General features: G+C 49.1%; 2 protein-coding genes across 7 annotated transcripts in view; one reads left to right on the forward strand and one right to left on the reverse strand.

Moving 5' to 3' along the window:
• map1a (microtubule associated protein 1A) overlaps nt 1-467 on the reverse strand; it is a 45,676-nt gene extending 45,209 nt beyond the window's left edge. Inside the window, exon 1 of the mRNA XM_023951844.1 lies at nt 142-467. Within this exon, the coding sequence (XP_023807612.1) occupies nt 142-373 (232 nt within the window). The 5' untranslated portion in view covers nt 374-467. The remainder of the gene's footprint in view (nt 1-141) is intronic.
• Nucleotides 468-4,731: 4,264 nt separating this feature from the next.
• Nucleotides 4,732-21,012, forward strand: part of tp53bp1 (tumor protein p53 binding protein 1) — a 30,741-nt gene continuing 14,460 nt past the window's right edge. Inside the window, exons 1-17 of one of the 6 annotated variants that reach the window (XM_020711474.1) lie at nt 4,732-5,116; nt 10,015-10,228; nt 10,576-10,636; nt 10,709-10,766; nt 10,833-10,888; nt 10,977-11,081; nt 11,192-11,237; nt 11,306-11,463; nt 11,784-11,910; nt 11,998-12,092; nt 12,162-12,286; nt 15,963-16,707; nt 16,816-16,932; nt 17,007-17,156; nt 17,229-17,295; nt 17,980-18,072; nt 19,082-19,343. In XM_020711474.1, coding sequence (XP_020567133.1) covers nt 10,049-10,228; nt 10,576-10,636; nt 10,709-10,766; nt 10,833-10,888; nt 10,977-11,081; nt 11,192-11,237; nt 11,306-11,463; nt 11,784-11,910; nt 11,998-12,092; nt 12,162-12,286; nt 15,963-16,707; nt 16,816-16,932; nt 17,007-17,156; nt 17,229-17,295; nt 17,980-18,072; nt 19,082-19,343 — 2,445 coding nt within the window. In that variant the 5' untranslated portion in view covers nt 4,732-5,116; nt 10,015-10,048. Of the gene's footprint in view, nt 5,117-9,739; nt 10,229-10,559; nt 10,637-10,708; nt 10,767-10,832; nt 10,889-10,976; nt 11,082-11,191; nt 11,238-11,305; nt 11,464-11,783; nt 11,911-11,997; nt 12,093-12,161; nt 12,287-15,962; nt 16,708-16,815; nt 16,933-17,006; nt 17,157-17,228; nt 17,296-17,979; nt 18,073-19,081; nt 19,344-21,012 lie in introns of those variants that run through there. The other 5 variants (XM_020711482.1, XM_020711498.1, XM_020711488.2 and 2 more) reach the window with 5 other exon arrangements.

Consider the following 21,012-nt stretch of genomic DNA (forward strand, 5'->3'; position numbering starts at 1 on the left):
AGCTCAGATCATAATCCTGAAGCTCAGACCAGAACCCTACAGCTCAAACCTGAATCCTGCAGCTCAAACCTGAATCCTGGAGCTCAGACCTGAACCCTGCAGTTGAACAAACAGGTTTTTGTGAAAATCGATGGATCTTACCTCGTTCAATCTCTCTCCTGGACTTTTCCAGGTGATCCTCAGTATAAATCTCTCCGATCACAATCAGAATCCGGTGGTTTCTTTCCTGGGGGGCAGATCCGCCGGCTCGCTGAGCAGACTCGCCCGATTCAGAGGTTGCTGCTGTGGTGAAGGTCTCCATGGTAACACTGCCACCGGTGGATGCTGAGCGCTCCTCCATCTCCATGACAACTGCATCAAGAGTGAGCACCATGACGTTGCAGAATTAGGTGGAGGGGCGATGGGTGTGCCTCTGTACAGGGGGGGCATATGATTGGACCACAGTGATGTGACTATCTAACGTCACAGAGAACCATTGGACAGAAGATGTGAGGATGAGTGTTTTCATCAATCCTGAACAGCAGCAGCGTTGAGGAAGACTAGGATGAAGGTGAAGATGATGCAATCCCTGTACTGTTGTAAAAATCACAAAAAGGAATAAAGTTCTGTCAAACGGGGTCAGTGGAGCTCACACAGCGTCTGCACAGTTGGGGTTGGAAACAGCTCAGTGGTCCGTTTCTGTCAGAGCCTGGCGGCACCGGCTGCATTGATTGAACTGTAAGTCTTTGTTAGAGGCTCAGAGCTGCAGCTGCAGATCGGCTCTCACAGTTCCATAACAGAACCACTCCCCGAGGGCTGGACCGGGCTTATATGAGCCGGTACAGACTTGAACCAGAGGGATTCTGGACTCCTGGAGACAAGAATGATCGCATGCATGTATGCATGTATGTATATATATGCATGTATATACGTTACGTTAGCATGCAGCTAACGCTGGGACAGAACTAAAGACTCCGGTAAGAGCAGAGGAGGGGGGCTCTGCATCTACGTACACGAGAACTGGTGTAACAATGTAACAATTATAGACAATTACTGCTCTTCTAATCTCGAGTACATATCCGTTAGATGCCGGCCTTTCTTATGCCCAGAGAGTTCACCGTTGTGATTGTTCCGGCGGTATACATTCCACCCGACGCAAACACAAACAAGGCCCTCTCTCTCCTGCTGAACACCGTAAATGAACATCAACAAGCCCACCCTGATGGCATTCATGTTATTGCAGGAGGGCTATTCTGAAAACTGTACTGACGAATTATTACCAGCATGTCAAGTGTCCCACGAGGGGTGAAAACACTCTGGATCATGTTTATACCAACATCAAACATGCATACAGAGCCAAACCCCTCCCTTACCTCGGACACTCAGACCACCTCTCCCTCCTGTGACCCCCAGCCTATACCACCCTCAGACGCAGTGGCAGGCCCATCACAAAAACTATAACGACCTGGCCTGATGATGCCCCTTAGAATATTTCAAGACTGCTTTGAGCAGACGGACTGGAATATGTTTCAACACCAGGAGCTGGAAACACACACAAGCACGGTGCTGGACTACATCAAGTTCTGCATCGGAAATGTGACTCTAGACAAAAGCATCCGGGTTTTCCCTGACCAGAAACCCTGGATGACCACCCAATTCCACAAACTCCTCAAAGCCCGCTACGCTGCCTTCCGGTCCGGCGACAGAGCTCTGTACAGAGCTGCCCGAGCTGACCTGAGGAAGGGGGTCAAAAAAACTAAGATGGACCACAGGAGGACCGTAGAGTCCCATCTGTCCAGCAACAACACGCGGGAGGTGTGGAAGGGCATACATGACATCACCAACTACAGGGGCTGTCAAGTAACTACAGACCATCTGAGTGCAGCGCCAGCAGAGGAGCTGAACAACTACTTTGCACGCTTTGAAGCTCCAAAACAACAGAACCCTGCCGCCCCAGCCCCACCCCCAATCCCACCCAGATCCACCTCTCCAATCACGCCGCTCACCGTGACTGAGGACGACGTCAGGAAGGCACTCCTAGCAGTGAACCCCAGAAAGGCAGCTGGCCCAGATGGAGTTCCTAGCAAAGTGCTTGGAGCATGTGCTCCTCAGATCGCACCTATCTTCAAAGAAATCTTCAACCTCTCCCTGGCCCAGGCAGTGATACCTACCTGTCTGAAATCTGCAACCATCATCCCAGTGCCGAAGAAATTTCCCATCTCCAGCCTCAACGACTACCGTCCGGTGGCCATCACTCCAGTTATCATGAAGTGCTTCGAGAGACTGGTCCTCCGGCACATCAGTGATCACCTCCCCCCAGACCTTGACCCCCACCAGTTTGCATACCGCACAAACCGGTCTACAGAGGATGCCATCGCCTTAGCCCTGCATGCTGCGCTGAGCCACCTGGAGGTGCAGCAGAGCTATGTCCGGATGCTCTTTGTGGACTATAACTCTGCCTTCAATACAACCATCCCGGACATACTGATCAGAAAACTGGACACTTTAGGCCTGCCCCCCCTCACATGTGCCTGGATAAAGGACTTCCTCACTGACCGGCCACAGGCTGTGAGGCTGGGCCCCCACATCTCCCCCACATGGACTCTGAGCACTGGCTCCCCACAGGGCTGTGTGCTGAGCCCACTCCTGTACTGCCTCTACACCCACGACAGCGACCTCATCGTGAAGTTTGCTGATGACACCACAGTCGCTACAGGTGCATCAGATCAAGGACAAACCACCTTAAGAACAGTTTTTTCCCCAAAGCCATAACCATCCTGAACTCACACATGCACTGACACTGACACTGACAGCTCCACACACACCCATGTCTCTCTACGTATGTACGTATGTACGTATGTATGTATGTATGTACGTATGTACGTATGTATGTATGTACATATGTATGTATGTACGTATGTATGTATGTATGTATGTATGTATGTATGTATGTATGTATGTATGTATGTATGTATGTACGTATGTATGTACATATGTATGTATGTATGTATGTATGTATGTACGTACGTATGTATGTATGTATGTATGTATGTATGTATGTATGTATGTACGTATGTATGTATGTATGTATGTATGTATGTATGTATGTATGTATGTATGTATGTATGTACGTATGTATGTATGTACGTACGTATGTATGTATGTACGTACGTACGTATGTACGTATGTATGTATGTATGTATGTATGTATGTATCTATGTATGTATGTACGTACGTACGTACGTACGTACGTACGTACGTACGTATGTATGTATGTATGTATGTACGTATGTATGTATGTATGTATGTATGTATGTATCCTTTTGTGCCTTAGATGTACTTCTCTCATTTCTTCTTCTTTTTCCTGGTGGAACAACTTGTGCAAAATCTTTTATTTTTATTGTGATAAAATACAAAAGAAATAAGGAAATTGAGAAGAAAATGAAGACATGGATCTGTTGTGTGAGGGTTACTTTTGAGGAAGTTTGGGAAACCACACACACGTCACACACACACACATACATAGACTGAAAAAAGATGGACGAATCCCGGTGTGACGTCCCCCACTGAAATTACCTAAACTTTGGCTCTCGTGAAATGAGGCCACATCTCTCACCACGGCTTCCTGTTACCCGAGCCGCCATGTTGAAACCAGTCGACAGTGATTGGGATCTATGGCAATGGCGACAGTGGTTGCCATAGATACGATGACTCAGAGCAACTCGGACCACTCATTGTCGACTGGTTTTAATGTGGCGGCGCCCGTATCAGGAAGCAATGGTACTTCCTATTTGAGAGCAGGAGAGCGGAGGGGTTGAGCGGTTATCATTTATTTTATAGTCAATGCACACAGAGTCATAAAGCTCTTCCCTGTATTCACACTGACCAAAGGCTACATCCTTAAGGGGGGGGGGGTTCCTGTATGGAAGTTTTCCTGAGTCATAATTCAAAGTAATGTGCAATTATTATTATTTAAGACTTGGAATAAATGTTGCAATTTAGAATTTAATACTAAGATTTAAAATTCAATATGACAACTGAAAAAATCATACATCTACATATACAAAAATGAAATTTCAATACATAATTTGCTTTAAATTAATTTCAAAGTAACTTCAAATCCATTGCATTGTAATTTGTTGTGGTGTTTTGATGAAGGTGGTACGCCCCACCCCGATGAGAGTCTGACAGCATTTCAATTTGAATCTTGACGCACATAAAGCGTGAGGTTATGGATATGAAAATGCGTTACACCAGAGGGCGCTGTTTTGCAGTTTTATTTGAATTTCCATACAAAACAGTGTGATGTTCTAAAATGCTGTAGATTTGAAGTTATTTTAAAATGAATTTAAAACAAGTTATGTGTTGAAATGTCATTTTTTAATATTGTATAGTAAGTTTAAAAATGCAATGTTATTTGAATTATCACATCAAAACCATGTAAATTTAACGTGCAATTGATTTTGCTTTTATGCAATGTTTTCACTTTTTAATTGTCATATTGAATTGTAAAACTGAATGCTAAATTTTAAATTGTAAATGTATTTTCATATTCCATATCTGAATTGCGTTTTGAATTGTCAATTGAAAAAGGCATTTTCAAATTGCAAAATGCAGTGTCAATTGAGAACTGCATATTACTTTGAATTATGGCTTAAACAACCTTCCATACTCCCGGGTGTTCCTCGTGAATACGCATCCAGCAGTGAGTCAGCAACCGACCATTACCGCCCCCTGCTGGTACATCACTGGAACTTCATTTAGGATCTATCGTAAAGTACAATGGAGTAACGTTGTAATCAATGTCGTTACTTCATATGAGGAAACTTTGAAGGCTTGCTGTCCTTCCAGAAAATGCTCAGCAGTGAGATGATTCTGCGTCATTTCTGCACAGAAGCGTGTCTGCTTGCGCTCAGACTCACTCAGCGCGTCTGCGGCGCGTGACCCCGCACATCCCGCACACTAAGGAGCGTCCCTGTGCGGAACGCAGATGCGCTGTGGGCTGTCTAGAACATGCCTTTGCATCATGACGTGCGCGCGTGTGTCGCACACCCCGGCTCTGACAGAGGGCAGGGCTGATGCTGCGCGCCTCCATCCCGCACTGATCCACCGCAGAGCCGCAGACACGGACCCGCAGGTACGCTCTTTCTCCGTTTTTGCGCTAAACTTGGTGAAGCGTCGCGGGGGGGGGGGGGGGGGAGGGACGCGCGCGTAAAACCGGGTGGCTGACAATGGTGCACGTGCACGTCTGCGGTCCGCGCGTCCACTCCTCGGGCTCACGTGGCGTTCATGCGCCTCCGGGATGAGGAGTGCAGGACCGAGGTCAGAAAACCTCCACGATCTGACGTTTTCCGGTCCTTAGAAGGATCCTGAAGGGAGGAGAGAAACCCGTATGGGCCGCCGAGGTGTCTGCTGGGGAGGGGGGCGTGAGAATGCAGAGGGACTGACACACTTATGGAGATGATGTTCTGAAAAGGCCAGTTGTGTTCCATCTGTGGTTGAGGGTTTGAAAGGCCTCCTCCGGGTCTCTTCAGCCTTTTCCTTACCTGTTCCAGCCCGGCTCCACCACCACCTCCTCCTGGCTCTCAGGAAACTAACCTGAGTAGTGTTCGCACACCTGCAGAGACTATGTTACAATAGAGTTTTTTCCCCAAACTTTACACTCATGTCGGAATTTTCAGGGCAAGGAAATGTTGAGGAGTCCCTCATGGAGGATGGTCATTAATTGGAAGCAAATCCATGGTTGGCTTGTGCACAAATGCTGTAAAAGATGGACAGGGTTTGGAGGCTGAGCATCTTTGCAGCAGCAGTTCAGATGGCGGCACAGGCTGGACGGTCACTGAATCTTCTCCTGGGCTCTGCAGCTCACAGGCAGACGACTGCGCAGACACTGTGACAGGGGAAGACATCTGGAATGGGCCGCATTCACAAAGACGTGTAGGTGTGTCAGACGTGTTTGCTCAGACCTGCCGGCTGTAACAGATGTGCAGAGAGAAACATTCTGGTCCTCTGAATGGAATCCTCAGTAGAACCTCCTGCTGGGTTTCCACAGCTTCAGCTCTGACTGCTTCTCCTCCCAGCATCAGTTGGTCAGCTGATAGGTATTTTGTGGGGCTTTTTTCCTCTGCGATGTGCAAAAACCAAAGCCCTGGAGACGCAGAAATGTGCTGTTTCCATGGTAACTGAGGCTGTCAAACCATGGTGACAAAATCATCTAAATCTTACTGCCGTCTTAGTGTCTGCAGTCTTACATAGAGGCTAAAACCGAATTTCAGACTTCAGGAAAGCATTCTTAAGAGCAAAGCCACGAATTTAGTGAAACTATTTTGTAAACCTCGGATTTATTTACATGAGTTAGACCCTCAGACGAAGGTGTTCATCTCAAATAAAAGTAATTCATCAAGGTTTTTATCAAGATCCCCTTTGCCCTAGGTGTTACTGACACTGAGATCAGTATTGTCTGCAGTGGTTGGGAGATTTTTATGTTTAGATGTGTCTTTCAGAGAGGACACTTCTGCATTGCTGGTAGTCAGGAGGTTGATATAAAGTGAGGCAAAGAAGTATTCAGTCAGTCGTTGATTCTGAATTTTGTTCCACATAAAAAGCTGAGTTTGGTCTGTGATATTCATCATAGATAAACTTCAATTGTGAGACAGAATGTAAATAAAAGAATCCAGAAAATCACATTGTATCATTTCAAAATAATTTATTTGTATAATGGAAATAAGACGAATATTTGGTCAATAAGAAAAGTTCCCCTCAATACTTTGGAATTTAACTCTGGTTTCAATGACAGCGGTCAAAGGTTTTCTGTAAATCTTCAACAGGTTTAATTTAAATAAATTAGTTGTTGGCCTCTTTTCGTAGAAGGCAGGAAAAAAATAAAAAATGTACAGCTATGAAAAAGATCAGAGTAATCCAGTTTAGCACTGCTAGCTCCGTGAAGAAACTGTGTGTGTGTTTGTGTGTGTGGACGAAAAGTGTTTCAGTTAGAAAGATGACTTGGACCAAACTCTGGGATGTTTGGCTGTAAATAAACACAAAGCTTGAAGGAGAACCAAACTGTTAAACCTCTGATTTCATCAAGAAGATTTAAAAACTGTTTGATGTGTGTTCGTTGTGGTGTCAAGACGTTCAACAGGGAAGACTCACTGTAGCGCTGAGATGCTGTCACTTGAACCCAATGCATCATGGGAGATGTGTGCTGCGGCACACTGGTTGAAAAACACTGTTCTAGATCATCTGGTGTGTGACAGGGACAGCAAGTCAGTGGAGCTGCTGAAGAACAGGTGTGATGTGTGGATGGGTGGTGTTTGTGTGGTGACACGGGCAGCAGAGTTTTAAACCATTGAAGTTTACTCAGTGTTTTTTTGAGGAAGTCCAAAAGGGAATTGCAAAAAACCAGACCGGAGATGGTGGGCCAGGACCGTGGTGGAATGAGGACTGAGGGAAGGATGAAGACAATCGATGCTGCGAAGGTGGAGCTTGGCAGACCTTCTTCTTCTTTTCTTTTCGGCTTTTCCCTTAAGGCAGGGGTGGGCCTAACATGTGCTGTCCCTCTGACGTCCTTATTCCTGATCCGATCCATCCTGGTCACTCCCAAAGAGAACCTCAGCATCTTCATCCCTGCTACCTCAAGTGCAATTGTCTCACGGCTGAACAGCATGGCAGATAGGCAGACTGGGTGATGTATTGATGGGCGAGGTGAAGGAAAAGCTGTAGTCAAGATAACACCCAGACTTTTGACCTGAGGGGAGGGGAAGATGGCGGAGTTTTCAAATGAAATGGAGAAGCCCTGGATTCTGTTTGGGGGGAATTTAGTTCCCATCAAGAGAAGACAGAACACTGTAACTGCTGTTTTGGTCAATTCATCCATGCAGAACTTCAGAATCAGAATTAGTTTATTTCCACAGGAGTGAAAGTGTCAGGCACTGGTTAAGTAGAATACTGGCCTCACTGTGGTGGAGCTGAGGAGGAACATGACGTCAGAGAGACAGTGCAGTGGGTCTCGCAGGGAGTACGACAGTTTAAAAGCTATGGTTTCGTCAAAATTCCTTCCCCACTCACTATATAGTGGACTGTATAGTGTGTTCGCCATTTTGTAGTGCTGTCTGAATCTACTATTCCAAAATCGAGTACCCTAAATATTTCCCAGAAGTCTTTGCGAAAAAACAGTGTCCATCGATGCTCACTAGACGGGCGAATATAGACCACAATGCATTGCGTTGGAACAATTTTTACCAAAAATATGTATTAAAATGTATTTTTTTAATAAATCATCAACGTTTTTATCTTCAGAAGACAGCGGACTCATAAATAATCGTTGCAAAATTATTTTATCAATTAGATTTTAACTTGGACAAAGGATTGATGTCACATCTGCTGTTTAAAAAAAATGTTACTGAGCATGGTGTCTAAATTGCTTTTTAAAATTCAGGCCACTACATAGTGTCGCACTATGTATAGATTTTTCAGTAGTTATGGGTTAGGGTGGGAATTCGGACATAGCCTATATGTAGGATGATGCTTATTCATAAGGCTTTGATGAACAGTGGAGAAACTGATGAGATGGTTAAGAGGAGGACACAGAAGCTCTGGCAGAGGTTGAGGTAGTCCAGGGGGAAATCCGGCATAGGGCTAGGAGAGAGATGAGAAAGGATGATCCAATTTCAATTGAGGCGGAACAGATAAGAAAGACTCGAGAAGAACCTGCAGGGTTATCTAGTCTTTGTGTGTCCAACAGTTGAGGAAAAGAAACCGTTCTTGGGGCGAGATCTCAACCTCAAACTTTTTTCTGAGGGGAAGGGTTCTAAAGTCTGTGTCCACAGTGAGAAGGAGAGTTCTGAAGCTCTACCGGTTCTACAGGGATGGAAAACTACAGCCATTCACCTTCTCAGCAGAGCGGGCGTCTACTGGAGTATTAGTTTGTCCTGGATGTGGCTCCAGCATAATGATGGTGGTGTAAAACTGCACCACCCCTTGGCTGGAAGGTTGAATGTCTTCCACTGCCAGAAGAAGAACATCTTCTGCGAGGCTGTCTTGATAAGGGAGCTGATGGCCGGCTCCCATTTGAGGTCCTGGATGATGGTGGTACCCAGATACTGGAAGGAGTCTATGGCGGTTATGGGGATGTCAGTCAGAGTGAGGGTTGGAATGGAGTCCAAGGCTTTCTTCAAGTCTATGGTCATCTCCACTGTCTTCTGGGCATTTAGTTCAAGGACAACAGCTGGCCCACTTCCTCCTGTAGGCAGACCCATTCCCATGTCAGATGAGTTTAATCAGGGTGGTGTCATCTGCAAACTTAATGAGATTACCAGACTGGTGGCCAGAGCCACAGCAGTTGGTGTACACGGAAAAGAGCATATTCGAAAGCACACATCCTTAGGGCGATTCAGTGCTGATGATACAAGTGTCTAGACCTTCTTTCCCAGCCAAACACGCTGTGATGGAGTCAGCGTTTCACCTGAAGAAAGAGTAGGGCACGTTCAGCTGGGACGGCTTGTCCTGGAAGACCGTTGGATTTTGTTGAAGCCACACTCTTAAGAGATCACTGCAGCTCCATAAAATTAGCTTTAGCCAACAAAAACTTTCAGAATAATCTGGCAAACCCTATTTTGTTTGTTTGTGTTTTTTAATACCCATTTTGTTTCAACTGCCAACGTTCATGCTGTGTAACGCTGACTATTCACGCCACGTTATATTTCTTTTGTTTGTTGAAAATAAAAAAAGAACGTCGCATGTTTATGACGTCATATCTTTTCCTGGGCCAATCAAACAACCCCCGTCTAGTTTTCCCGCGGCACACACGGCGGAAGTGGGCGTTGTCGCATTGAGGAGTGATTGTTTTTGTTATTTTTTTTGTATGCGTTTGTTCACCAAATGCTCGCGCCCGTGGTCGGACTGCTGCGGCAGGCACGCGCCCCGTTGCTTAGGCTAACGAGCTAGCAGTAGCAGGCTAGCGCTGGCTCTTCCCCGGTGACCGTGTCCTGCCTCGCGCTCACACATGTCCTCCTTGTTTGGATGTCGCCGGTTCAGCTAACAGCGGCCCGCCTCCGGCTCTCCTGATCCGATGGATCCCAGTGGAAGCGACCTGGACTCCAGCCTGCCGCAGCCAGAAAACCCGTGCCTGATCGTGGAGGACTCCCAGCCGGACAGTGTCGCTCTGGAGGACGACCCCGAGAGCAGCTACCGAGCCCTGCTAGCCCGCCGCCTGTCCATCCTGCAGCCCGCTTCCCGCAGCCCAGTCCTGGTAAGCCGTTACCGGAGTTTGTTCTGATGATCATGCCGCCGCGGCTTGGTGTTTGCAAAAACATCTGAGCGCGCGCACGTGCACAGCCACAGATCGAAGTCCTGCAGGTAAAGTCTGCCCACACAACTATAAAACCCCCATCATGCGAAGGTGCGCGCGCGCGCGTGAACTCAACAGTCAATCAATCAACTTAACCATACATGCACGGCGTGGGGAAACGCGTGCACGTCAGACTCAGTATGTAGTTGGCACACTAAGCATGCTCACAACAGCATGAGGGGTGGGTCGCGTGGATGATGCAGCCAATGAGTGTCCTTGTACTGACCTGAAGGTGTTTTGGGATCCAGGAGCTGATCTCGTCCCCCTTGGGCAGCAGAAGCTCTCAGACCGACAGCCAGTCCACGTCCGGTGGGTGTCTCTCACACCTTAAGGTGCCTCATGAATACTAGAGTTCTGACCCGGTTCTGTTTCCTCCTGCAGACACTGACCGGCAGCCCTGTGGGGCTGTCAGCGGCCGTCCGGTGCAGAACAGCAGAGGGTACGTGTGAAGGACACAACTCTGACGACGCTCAGGCACCTATAGTGATGTCATTTCCTGTTTCAGGTGTGCAGACATGGATCCTGGTGCTGATTCTACAACAAACTGCGTTCAGCCTGAAGGTATGCAGAAGGGGTGTGGGTGGCAGGGGCGTTGAACACGTGGATGGGTGTAGAAACTGCATCCCTGGAGCGCTGCTGTGTGTTTCAGGGGACTCTTGTCACCTGGGCTTCCTGGAGCTCTCTCAGAGTCAGGATCTCCAGGCTGAGGAAATCTTAGGTTGCCCCTCCCACACCGACAAGCCCAGAAGCTCAGGTCTGATTTGTGGTTGTGTGCGTGGTGGGGTGTTGGTGTGAGCGTCATAGGCGTGGGTCATGGTCCATCATCTCTGTGGTCTGATGGGTTCCTGCCTTCTGTCATCCCAGCAGAGCGGAGTGTTGGTGCAGAGACTCAAAGCCTTGTGGCGCCAAGGTACGCCTTCTGGTGACATCACTGTAGACGGCCGGCGGTCCTCTTTTAACCCAGAGTTTCTCCTCCAGGTCTGAGGTGAGCTCCAGCAGCTCCTCGGGGTCTGTCTGGCAGGCGAACCTCCAGGTCCTGTCGCGCGCCCCCAACGCGTCAGGCTGCGCTGAGCGGGACCTTCGGGACCAGGAGATCCTGTCGTCGCAGGAAGACCTGTTTGATGCAGACAAGACAGGTATGTTATGAAACCGAAGTGTGTGACTCACAAATGCACACAGTCCCACAGAGAAACAGACCCCTACTATGCAGATTTTATCTGATGTGGGTTATTTTTAGAGCGCATTTCCTGCGTTAGACGACGGAGCACGTACTCAGAAATGCAATTTAAAACGATAAATGTCCTCCATCATCAGAAAAATGCAACAGGAACATGTTAAAAACGCCACTTTGATCGTTAAAGCCTCAGTCCTGACTGTTTCTCCTGAACCCCTCCTGCAGGAGTTCTCTGTCCCTCTCGTCCATGTCAACCTTACGTTGTGTCCTCTGTTCTGTCAGGAGCTGCAGTGGACAGCACCGTGTCGCAGTCGGATCAGCAAGGCCACCCCTCCTTGACCCCAGCCCACACCCTGCGACTGCTACATCTGTCTGGACAGGGCACTCTGGTGCAGGACAGCCTGTCCCAGTCAGTCCCTGCTGCTCTCACAGGAAACGGTAGACCCGCCACATGCAGGGACCTCAACCCGTCTTTGTTCTCTGCCCCCTACTTTAGGAACTCTGGGGATTATGTGGGCCCCACTCCAGACAGCTTCCCCCATACTCCTCTGATAGTTCCCAGTTCACCAACAGAACCAGAACCACCGAATGGTAAAAAAAACCTGCTTCTCAGCTTGGACTGATCCAGTCAGGGGTTGTAATGTGATTTTGATTCGTTAGGTGCTGGGGATGCCATGGACACCTCTAAGCCACAACCCTCTGCCTCCACTCCCGTGTCCCAGAGCACGCCTGGTTTCGCCTTTGAGCGCCTCCTTCCAGTGCCGTCTCAGCCCGAGTTCTCCCACGTAAGAACTGGATCTTTTTTCTGTTCTGTCAGGCGAGAAATCGGAAAATGACCCGCGAGGAAGAGCTTGTGCAGTGATTCTTTCAGTCCAGAACTGTTCATAAATCCTGAAGATGAAATCCAGAAACGTTCCAAACCAGTAGTGAGAACAGTAGGGGTTAACGTTTAATCAATCTAATCAAAATGAATTCTGTTTCACGGTCCGACCAGGTCGACCCTACTGAGGCAAGCTATTAATCAAATCTAAAACATGATAAAATAGTTTCAAATGAGATAAATTGATTAGATTGATATTGGAAAATACCATTTGGATTGGAGTAAAGTAGATTTATTTCACTGTAATTTAAAACCAACCAAGTGCAGTCCAGTACCCAGTCCAGTACTAGTACCCAGTCCAGCACCCAGTCCAGTACTCAGTTCAGTACTCAGTTCAGTACCTAGACCAGTACCCAGTCCAGCACTCAGACCAGTACCCAGTCCAGCACTCAGTTTAGTACCTAGATCAGTACCTAGTCCAGTACCCAATCCTGTACTGAGTCCAGTACTCAGTCCAGTGCTCAGTCCGGTACTCAGTCCAGTACTAGTACCCAGTCCAGCACTCAGTCCAGTACCCAGTCCAGTCCAGTACCCAGTCCAGCACCCAGTCCAGTACTCAGTTCAGTACTCAGTTCAGTACCTAGACCAGTACCCAGTCCAGCACTCAGACCAGTACCCAGTCCAGCACTCAGTTCAGTACCTAGACCAGTACCCAGTCCAGCACTCAGACCAGTACCCAGTCCAGCACTCAGTCTAATACCTAGATCAGTACCTAGTCCAGTACCCAATCCTGTACTGAGTCCAGTACTCAGTCCGGTACTCAGTCCAGTACCCAGTCCAGTACTAGTACCCAGTCCAGCACCCAGTGCAGTACTCAGTTCAATACCCAGTCCAGCACTCAGTCTAGTACCTAGATCAGTACCTAGTCCAGTACCCAATCTTGTACTCAGTCCAGTACTCAGTCCGGTACTCAGTCCAGTACTCAGGTTAATACTCCCTCCAGTACTCCCTCCAGTACCCAGTCCAGTATTCAGTTCAGTACCTAGTCCAGTACTCACTCCAGCACTCAGACCAGTACCCAGTCCAGCACTCAGACCAGTACCCAGTCCAGTCCAGTACCCAGTCCAGCACCCAGTCCAGCACCCACTCAAGCACTCAGACCAGTACCCAGTCCAGCACTCAGTCTAGTACCTAGACCAGTACCTAGTCCAGGACCCAGTCCAGTACTAGTACTCAGTCCAGTACTCATTCCAGTACCCATTCCAGTACAGTGATCCCTCGCTATAACGCAGTTTACTTTTCACGGTTTTGCTACTTCACGGATTTGCATCGTGCATTCTGATTGGCTAAAAAGTCACTCCGCCTGTTCTCTACCTGTGCGTCAATAACGTTGCAGTTTAATATGTACACATACGTAAAACCAGTGGCGGTTTTTGATATGGGCGATGTGGGCGGTCGCCCAGGGCGGCACTTCATAGGGGGCGGCATTTGCCGTGCCTGAGGCGTTACACGTAATGTGCTACATACTATAGTCAAAGAGGAAGTTTGGAGCTTTTAATTTGAAATTGCTTCAGCAGCCGACACTTGATGCTTTAAGTTTGACACATCAGACTCTTAAGAATGTCTTCCTCCTAATTGCTCTTCACACTTATGGTGCAAAAAAAAAAAAAAAAAAAAAGAATACCTCAGAGTGAAACAACGTAAAACAGGCACATGAAAAGGAAATAGGCAGAACAAACACCCGTGCTCAACCCAATTTCGAAAAAAGCAGGCAATGGAGATTATTTCCCACAATTCTTTGCTCCGACACAGCAGACCCGATGCGCACGTGACCACCGCCCTCTGCTGCAAGACATTTGCGGCCACACCTCTTTGCGGTAGTCTTTGGAACATAAGTCAAAAAACTCGAGAGGGGAGCGCAGCTCGCCGGTGGCTGGCTGAATCACACTAACAGGTGATTGGGAGTCATTTTCTATCTGACAATCAACTCTGAGCCGCAGCTTCGCCTCCCGTCATAGAGACGGAGCCGCGTGTGTCAGAGGGAAGGGGAGGGGGAGGGGGGATGAGATCAGACCATTTTTTATGGATTGAGGTTTTTTGGAGGATTTCTGCTGCTGGTGTTGCACAAATTTAGGGAAATGCCAAATATTTTTGGAGATAACTCCCACTGATGAGTTCTAAGATTTAGTCTTTAATGTTTTATAAGACCTAAACATATTAATCACAATAAGTTTTATTTTTTAGATCTAATCCCTCTGATATGCTTCACAAAGACACACACAGGATGTCACACATTAAGAAATTATAGCGAAAAATGAAGCAGGAGTCCAGCTCTAAAAAAATTTCTCTAAAAAATGATGAAAGAGCAAAAAAAATGGAATTATTTGATATAATTTTTTATTAATATTTCCAGGCTTTCTTTGCTTTTTGTCCTGCAGCATGTTCATATTTGTATAATTTTGACAGAATATATTTATATGGAGAACAAAATATTACAACTTATTTAAGGTTTAACTTGTGTTCCTGTTTTTATTCATATTTATGTTCAAAAAGTTCAGTTTAAAAGGTTTAAAAGTTTAGCTTTAGTGTGTTCAGTAAACATTTATCTTCTTCGGCCCAAAACCTTAAGCGTGTTTTTAACTTAGGCCCCTGTGTGACTGAGTTTGACCCCCCTGTAATACGAGTCTAGAAAATTCATGCATTTTTTGTGTAAAATGGCTAAATAGAAGATAGGGAACACAGCAGGATGTTGTCAAATTTTGTATGTGTGTGTGTGTGGGGGGGGGGGGGGGGGGGGCGCTGGTGGGGTTACTCGCCCAGGGAGTAAGTTAGTGTAGAACCGCCACTGCGTAAAACAGCTTGCCAAATTTACATTACGTACGTGGAAATCATCTTGTTGCAATTTGGAGTTTCTCTAAAACCCATAGAAAAAAGAGCGACAACAACTGCCAATCACTATGTTCTTCTCCTGAACACACACAGCTGCACCGCAGGGTTCATAAGAAGAAAACACTGCAGAGCGGAGTCAGGATGCATTGGCTCAGTCTGAAGAGCAGTGAAATACACCTGAGTCATTATTTGTCCCACTGTACTTTGTATTTTTTTCATAATCATTTGAAATTTTCTCCCGTTAAATCGGGTCGCGGTGGGCGGGGCTAATCTCCGCAATTCACATTGATGATTCATATTATTATTTGATAGTACAGTACAGAAGTTATCTGTTGAAAAAACGTTTCAAAAGTACTTTGATTTGTGAAACAAATGCTTGAGCCTGTAAAATGTTGTTTTTCTTTCTTGTCAATGTATAATAGAGTACTTAATTGTATCTCAATTGTAAGAAAAATAGAGGTTTCTACTTCACGGATTTTGCCTATCACGGGTTCTTTTTGGAACGTAAGTCCCGCGAAAAACAAGGGTTTACTGTACTCAGTTCAGCACCCAGTCCAGTACTCAGTCCAGTACAGGAATCGTTGTTAAAACGAGTCATTAGAGAGACAGAAGTGGACGCTGGAACTCCAGTTCATGAAATCCTCACCTTGTCCTGAGATGAACTCGTCCATCGTGGAATCATCTTCCCTTTTTACGTTCAGTTTATCTTCTGTTGCTTTTTGAAGTCTCACGTTCCTGTTGTGTTTCTTCAGGACGTGTTCGCCCCGACACAGAGCCAGAAGGCCTCACAACCACAGGAGAAGTCGCCGTCTTCTGATCTGGGTTTGGATCCGGCACCGTGTTCCACTTTGCAGCTGTCTGAGAGCTGCAGCCGGCAGGAGCGCAGCCTGGAGGAGGACAGTCAGGCCACGCAGATCGAGGCGCCGGAAGAGGCGCCCAGCGGGGACATCAGCCCCTGCAGGACTCCCGGCTCTGATGCGAGGGGAGAAGGTGGTGCGGCGGAGGAACCAACCATCACAGAACTTGACAGGGACTCTCTGGACGTGGAGGATGCGGGCAGGCGGGCGCACTCGCCCCCGCCTGAAGCCACGCCCAGCAGCCTGCCTTCACAGTCCGTTATCTCTCAGCCTGCCGTGGCTGACTCCGGAGGAGGAAACGCCATGAGCCTGTCTGAAGAGGCACATCAGCATGGAGCAGAGACAGACAAAGGGAGGGGGGTCGGATGTGATGAAGGGGAGGAAGAGGAGCCTGCAGGAGGCCCTTCAGGACTGGCTCTGGTCCTGTCCCAGAGCCAGCTTCTGTCCCCTGAACACATGGAGGAGGGGGAGGACGAGGGTGGAGAGAGGCCTCCGCACAGGGAGAACGGACACGCCCCCATCTCCAACAGCCTCCCCCACAAAGAGGTGCAGCCGGCTTCAGACGGGACGTCCCAGACGGGGATGTTGGGGCGTAAAGCTCAGAGCCTGGAGGACAAAAGTCTGAGCGACAGCTCAGCAGGTGAGCTCGGTGATGCTGCTGGCCCCTCCCAGAGAGCTGTCAAAAGTCTGATCCTCAGGAGCCCCCTCCTTCCTAAATCCAGCGTCTGATTCCACTTCTGTCTTACAGATATGTCCTTTCACTTCACTCTTCCTAAAGATGGAGAGCTGACAGGCCCCCCTGCCAGCGCCACGCCGCCTCTGGTCAGCCAGCTGGGGCAGACGCTCAGACACAGCACCCCCATCGGTGCGACCACTCCCCAAATCCAGCGGCGAGTCTGCGGCTGACGCTCCCTGACCCTAACTGTGGCTTTTGTGCAGAAACCGCCTCCTTTTCCGAAAAATCGGACGTCCCCGCAGAGGTGGCGGGGGCGGACTCCCCCTCGGTGGACGGGGACGGGAAGCTGAGCCTGAGGATGAAGCTGGTGACGCCGGTGGAGGAGGGCAGCTCCGAGCGCTTCAGCCTGCAGAGTGAGTGTCTGCTCCCACCGGGGGCTCAAGCTCTTCCTCACACCGCCTCACCCTCTCACCCTCACCTTTCAGAGCCAGCTTTGTCAGAGGAGGACGCAGCCGGGGTCAAGGTCGCCACCGTTTCCATGGCAGCCCCCAGGTAAGAGCCGCACGTTTCTCTCTGCACCAAAGGGGCGGGAGCTTCACGCTCCACCAGGGCGTCCAGACAAACCATGCAGACATTTTGAGGGTTTTAGGGACCAGGTTACAGAGTCTAACTCTGTCCAGCTTTGTTTCTGGTGCTAGCAGGATGATGCAGCTCCTCTGCATTAAGGCCGACTCCATCCACAGCCCGGTTCCTGCTCAGCCCTGCTGACCTTCACGCCGCGGTCAGCGATGTGCGTTACAGTGACCCCTTCCAAGGAAGCGGTTATGTAAACCCACGTAAAGTGGGTGTGTCAGATTTTCATGCACTTTCAGGTCCGTTTTCGGGCTCTATGTACAAAAAGTACGGCCGGATGAACTTTAAAACTTTACCCAGTCAGGAACTTTGATTTGGTAGTGACGTATGGAGGTGTCCTCTTGAACTGACAGAGGTGCAAACTGATCATGAAGTAGAAATTAATTATTGCAGTTTGATCCCAGGCAGAAGTCTTCATGTATGGGACTAGAGCAGTGAAAGCCTCTTCCAACTGCAGCGGCATACGCTAGTATGGGGTAGCGACAGCCCTTTGTGAACGCCGTATGTTAAGAGTGCGTTCAGCGCGGTCTTGAACGTGCGACACGTGCCTGGTGTGTCCGTCTGGACGCGTCCTCAGGTTTCTGCTCGTCTTTATTGTTGCAGCAGTCCCTCTGTGTTCACCCGAGTGCGGCAGGTGCACCGGCAGCGGGAGGCGGGGGGAGACCTCCAGCCTGGGAGCAGCACCACGGCTGTCGAGTGAGTAGATGGAGGCGGAGCTTTGGACTCCGGGGTCACTTTAAGGTTCTTCCAAAAGCTGGTCTTCTCTGTTGAGCTGCTGGGAAGAGAAGGAGACTTCTGTCATGTCAGCTCAGATACCTGCTGACCTGCTTATGACTCGGTGATGTTTGTTCACTTGCCGTTCTTCCACCTTTGTCCTTTCACTGCTGCCTTTAGGGGGCGCCACAGCAAACCTCCATCTATCTGCACCATCCACCCTCATGTCCTCCTTCCTCTTTGGTCTTCCTATAGATTAAGGGTGTCAGAATCCCGGCCTCCTAGATGTTTTCCAACCAAACTGCCGTTGAAGCTCCTTATTGGCTAAACGCACCTGATCCAGCAGCAGATGAGACAGGGTTTCTGGAAACCAGCAGGAGGCCGGACCTCCAGGCCCCCGGTTTTAGACCTCTCCCTTGGTAGCTCCAACCTGAGCATCCTTCTGCCAACATCATCCCTGTTCCTCCTCTTACGTGTCCAAACATCTCCATCTGCTTCCCTGCATTGATCTCCAGAACATCTACCATGATCTGTTCCTCTGATGGATTCATTCCTGGTCCATTCTGGTCTCTCCCAAACAGAACCTCAGCATCTTCATCTCTGCTTCCTCCAGCTCTGCCTCCTATCTCTGCATCAGAGTCTCTGTCTCTGAATTGGCAGGTTCAACCGTTTACTTCCAGTACTTCCTGTTGGTTGAGTGCCCCTCCCAGCAGCTTCTACTCTCCTCACAACTGTGAATTGTTGGAATTGCTGCAGACGGGATGGTTCTGGGGACTGAAGTGGGTTTAGTTTTGTCTAAGAGGAGGATTCTGATGTGTGCTGCTCCTTTGATGGTGGTGATGGACCTGCACACTCAGTCTACTCTCTTCATGGATGCTGTCTCTTACAGGGGGGGGTGGGGGTCAAATCTTTACGTCCAAGAAGCAGGTCAGCGTGGTTCAGGTGTTGGTCCGGCGGTTGACCTCCTGTTGTTGCTTCATGAATCTCCCAGGGAGGGGCTGTCGGCGTCCCCAAAGAGGAGCTCACAGATGCCTTCGCGTGGATGCAGCAGCCTGCCGAGCAGCCAGCCGGAGCCCCTGCAGCAGGGGGGGTCGGCAGTGCCGCAGGGGAGCCTCAAGCCTGCCGTCGAGCCACCCGAAGAGCAGCAAGGGGCACCTCAGGCCCCTGAGCCCCCCCGTCCAGGTGCAGCAGACCCACAAAAACGGGTCTCCCAGCAGGCGGTCAACAGCACGGTCACCTCCACCCCCTCCAAGGTTTGTGCGTGCATGTGCTCGTGCAGTAATTGTGAGTGCATAGTAAAGTATTCTTAAGGCTGTCGTACAGTGTCCGGACGCCACACTCTAGTCGTTAGGACTCACCCCCTACTGACCGGCACACACGTATGCATCACGTGTGCGCCTAGAATGTCCAAACAAACGGCTTTGAATGTCCTCATTTGTATCAGTCAGGCTGCAGCAAAGAGCGCGCATGGATCACGTGAACAGACTCGAGGGCTACTCGCACAGTCAGCAGGTTTGTGGCGTGGGGTTGGTTGGGATGGTAAAAAGGAAACATTTTCACGACACGCCTGCGTCTCACCTACTCAGTGTTCGCTCCGAACGGCGGCACGCCCTTTAGAAAGCAACATTTTCCCTCGGAGCGCTCTGAGGCCTGCTCTATTTGCAGCGGTTCCCTGTGTTCCCCGCACAGGATTTTTCACCCGCAGAGGGTTGTAAGGGCAGTTGGGACTAAGGCATCAGCCACGTGTGTGCATTCCAGGGACATATATGTGTTCCACAGCAGCGAGTCACTGGTACGTCTGTACTCGAGTATGTCTGTCATCTGAGTACTTCTGATCATAGACCAACTCTGAATGCAGCTGCTGCTGCAGCATTGCAAAGGAGCTGCAGGAGGATTCATGTTCTGTCTACCAGGAGACGGGGGTCCAGTTTTTTCTCAGCTGCACATCTCCGGCTTACGAGTCAATGAGCTGATCTTGTCTTCTCTGAGCTCAAAGACGCGTGACAAAACTTTTCCTGGAGAGAGCCACCTGGCCTGGCTGTGGAACCGCTGAGTGTTTTGCTCCCATCTCTTCACAAAGTGTGGAGAACAGCCGCGCCTTCAGGGGTCTTGTTTTGGTGAAAGGCCTCAACGTCCGGGCGGCGTTACGGTTCTTTTAAGACGCTAACAACAGTAATTACGTCTTCAAATGTCACAGTTAGGATCAGGTTAATGGAAGTGACGTAAGAACCGCGGATATGCGGTCGCGTAGCGCAGTTTGTTTATGTTCCACCGCGAAAAAAAATCCAACGTCCAAAAATTAGTCTGGCCCCCACTTCTCAGCCTTGTACCAGACAAAATGCAAATACTGTGAATCACAGATTGAATTACTTTTTTTCTGGGGCCAGGAGATCTTTTTGTCTGCCAGCTGTCTCCTTGACACACTTTTCATTACCTGAATCCTGGGCGATTTGAGTCCAGTTTCCTCTCAGTTCGGTCAGTCGACTTCCATTTTATGCACAAGTTTAAGAAATCGCAACCATTCTACTTTGTCAGGGAGAGGAGTCACTGTGTGTTTTTCAACTTTTCAATGGGACTATCTACGAGTCTGAGCCTGGATTTACACCGGTCCGTCTGCGGTCCGTCTGCGGTCCGTCTGCGGTCTGTCTGCGGTGCGTCTGCGGTCCGTCTGCGGTCTGTCTGCGGTCTGTCTGGGGTCCGTCTGCGGTGCGTCTGCGGTCCGTCTGCGGTCTGTCTGCGGTGCATCTGCGGTCCGTCTGCGGTGTGTCTGCGGTGTGTCTGCGGTGCGTCTGCGGTGCGTCTGCAGTCTGTCTGCGGTCCGTCTGCGGTCTGTCTGCGGTGCGTCTGGGGTCTGTCTGCGGTCTTTCTGCGGTCTGTCTGCAGTCTGTCTGCGGTCCGTCTGCGGTGTGTCTGCGGTGCGTC

Source organism: Oryzias latipes, chromosome 3 (genome assembly GCF_002234675.1).
Source record: "Oryzias latipes chromosome 3, ASM223467v1".
In the NCBI taxonomy this organism is placed as follows: domain Eukaryota; kingdom Metazoa; phylum Chordata; class Actinopteri; order Beloniformes; family Adrianichthyidae; genus Oryzias; species Oryzias latipes.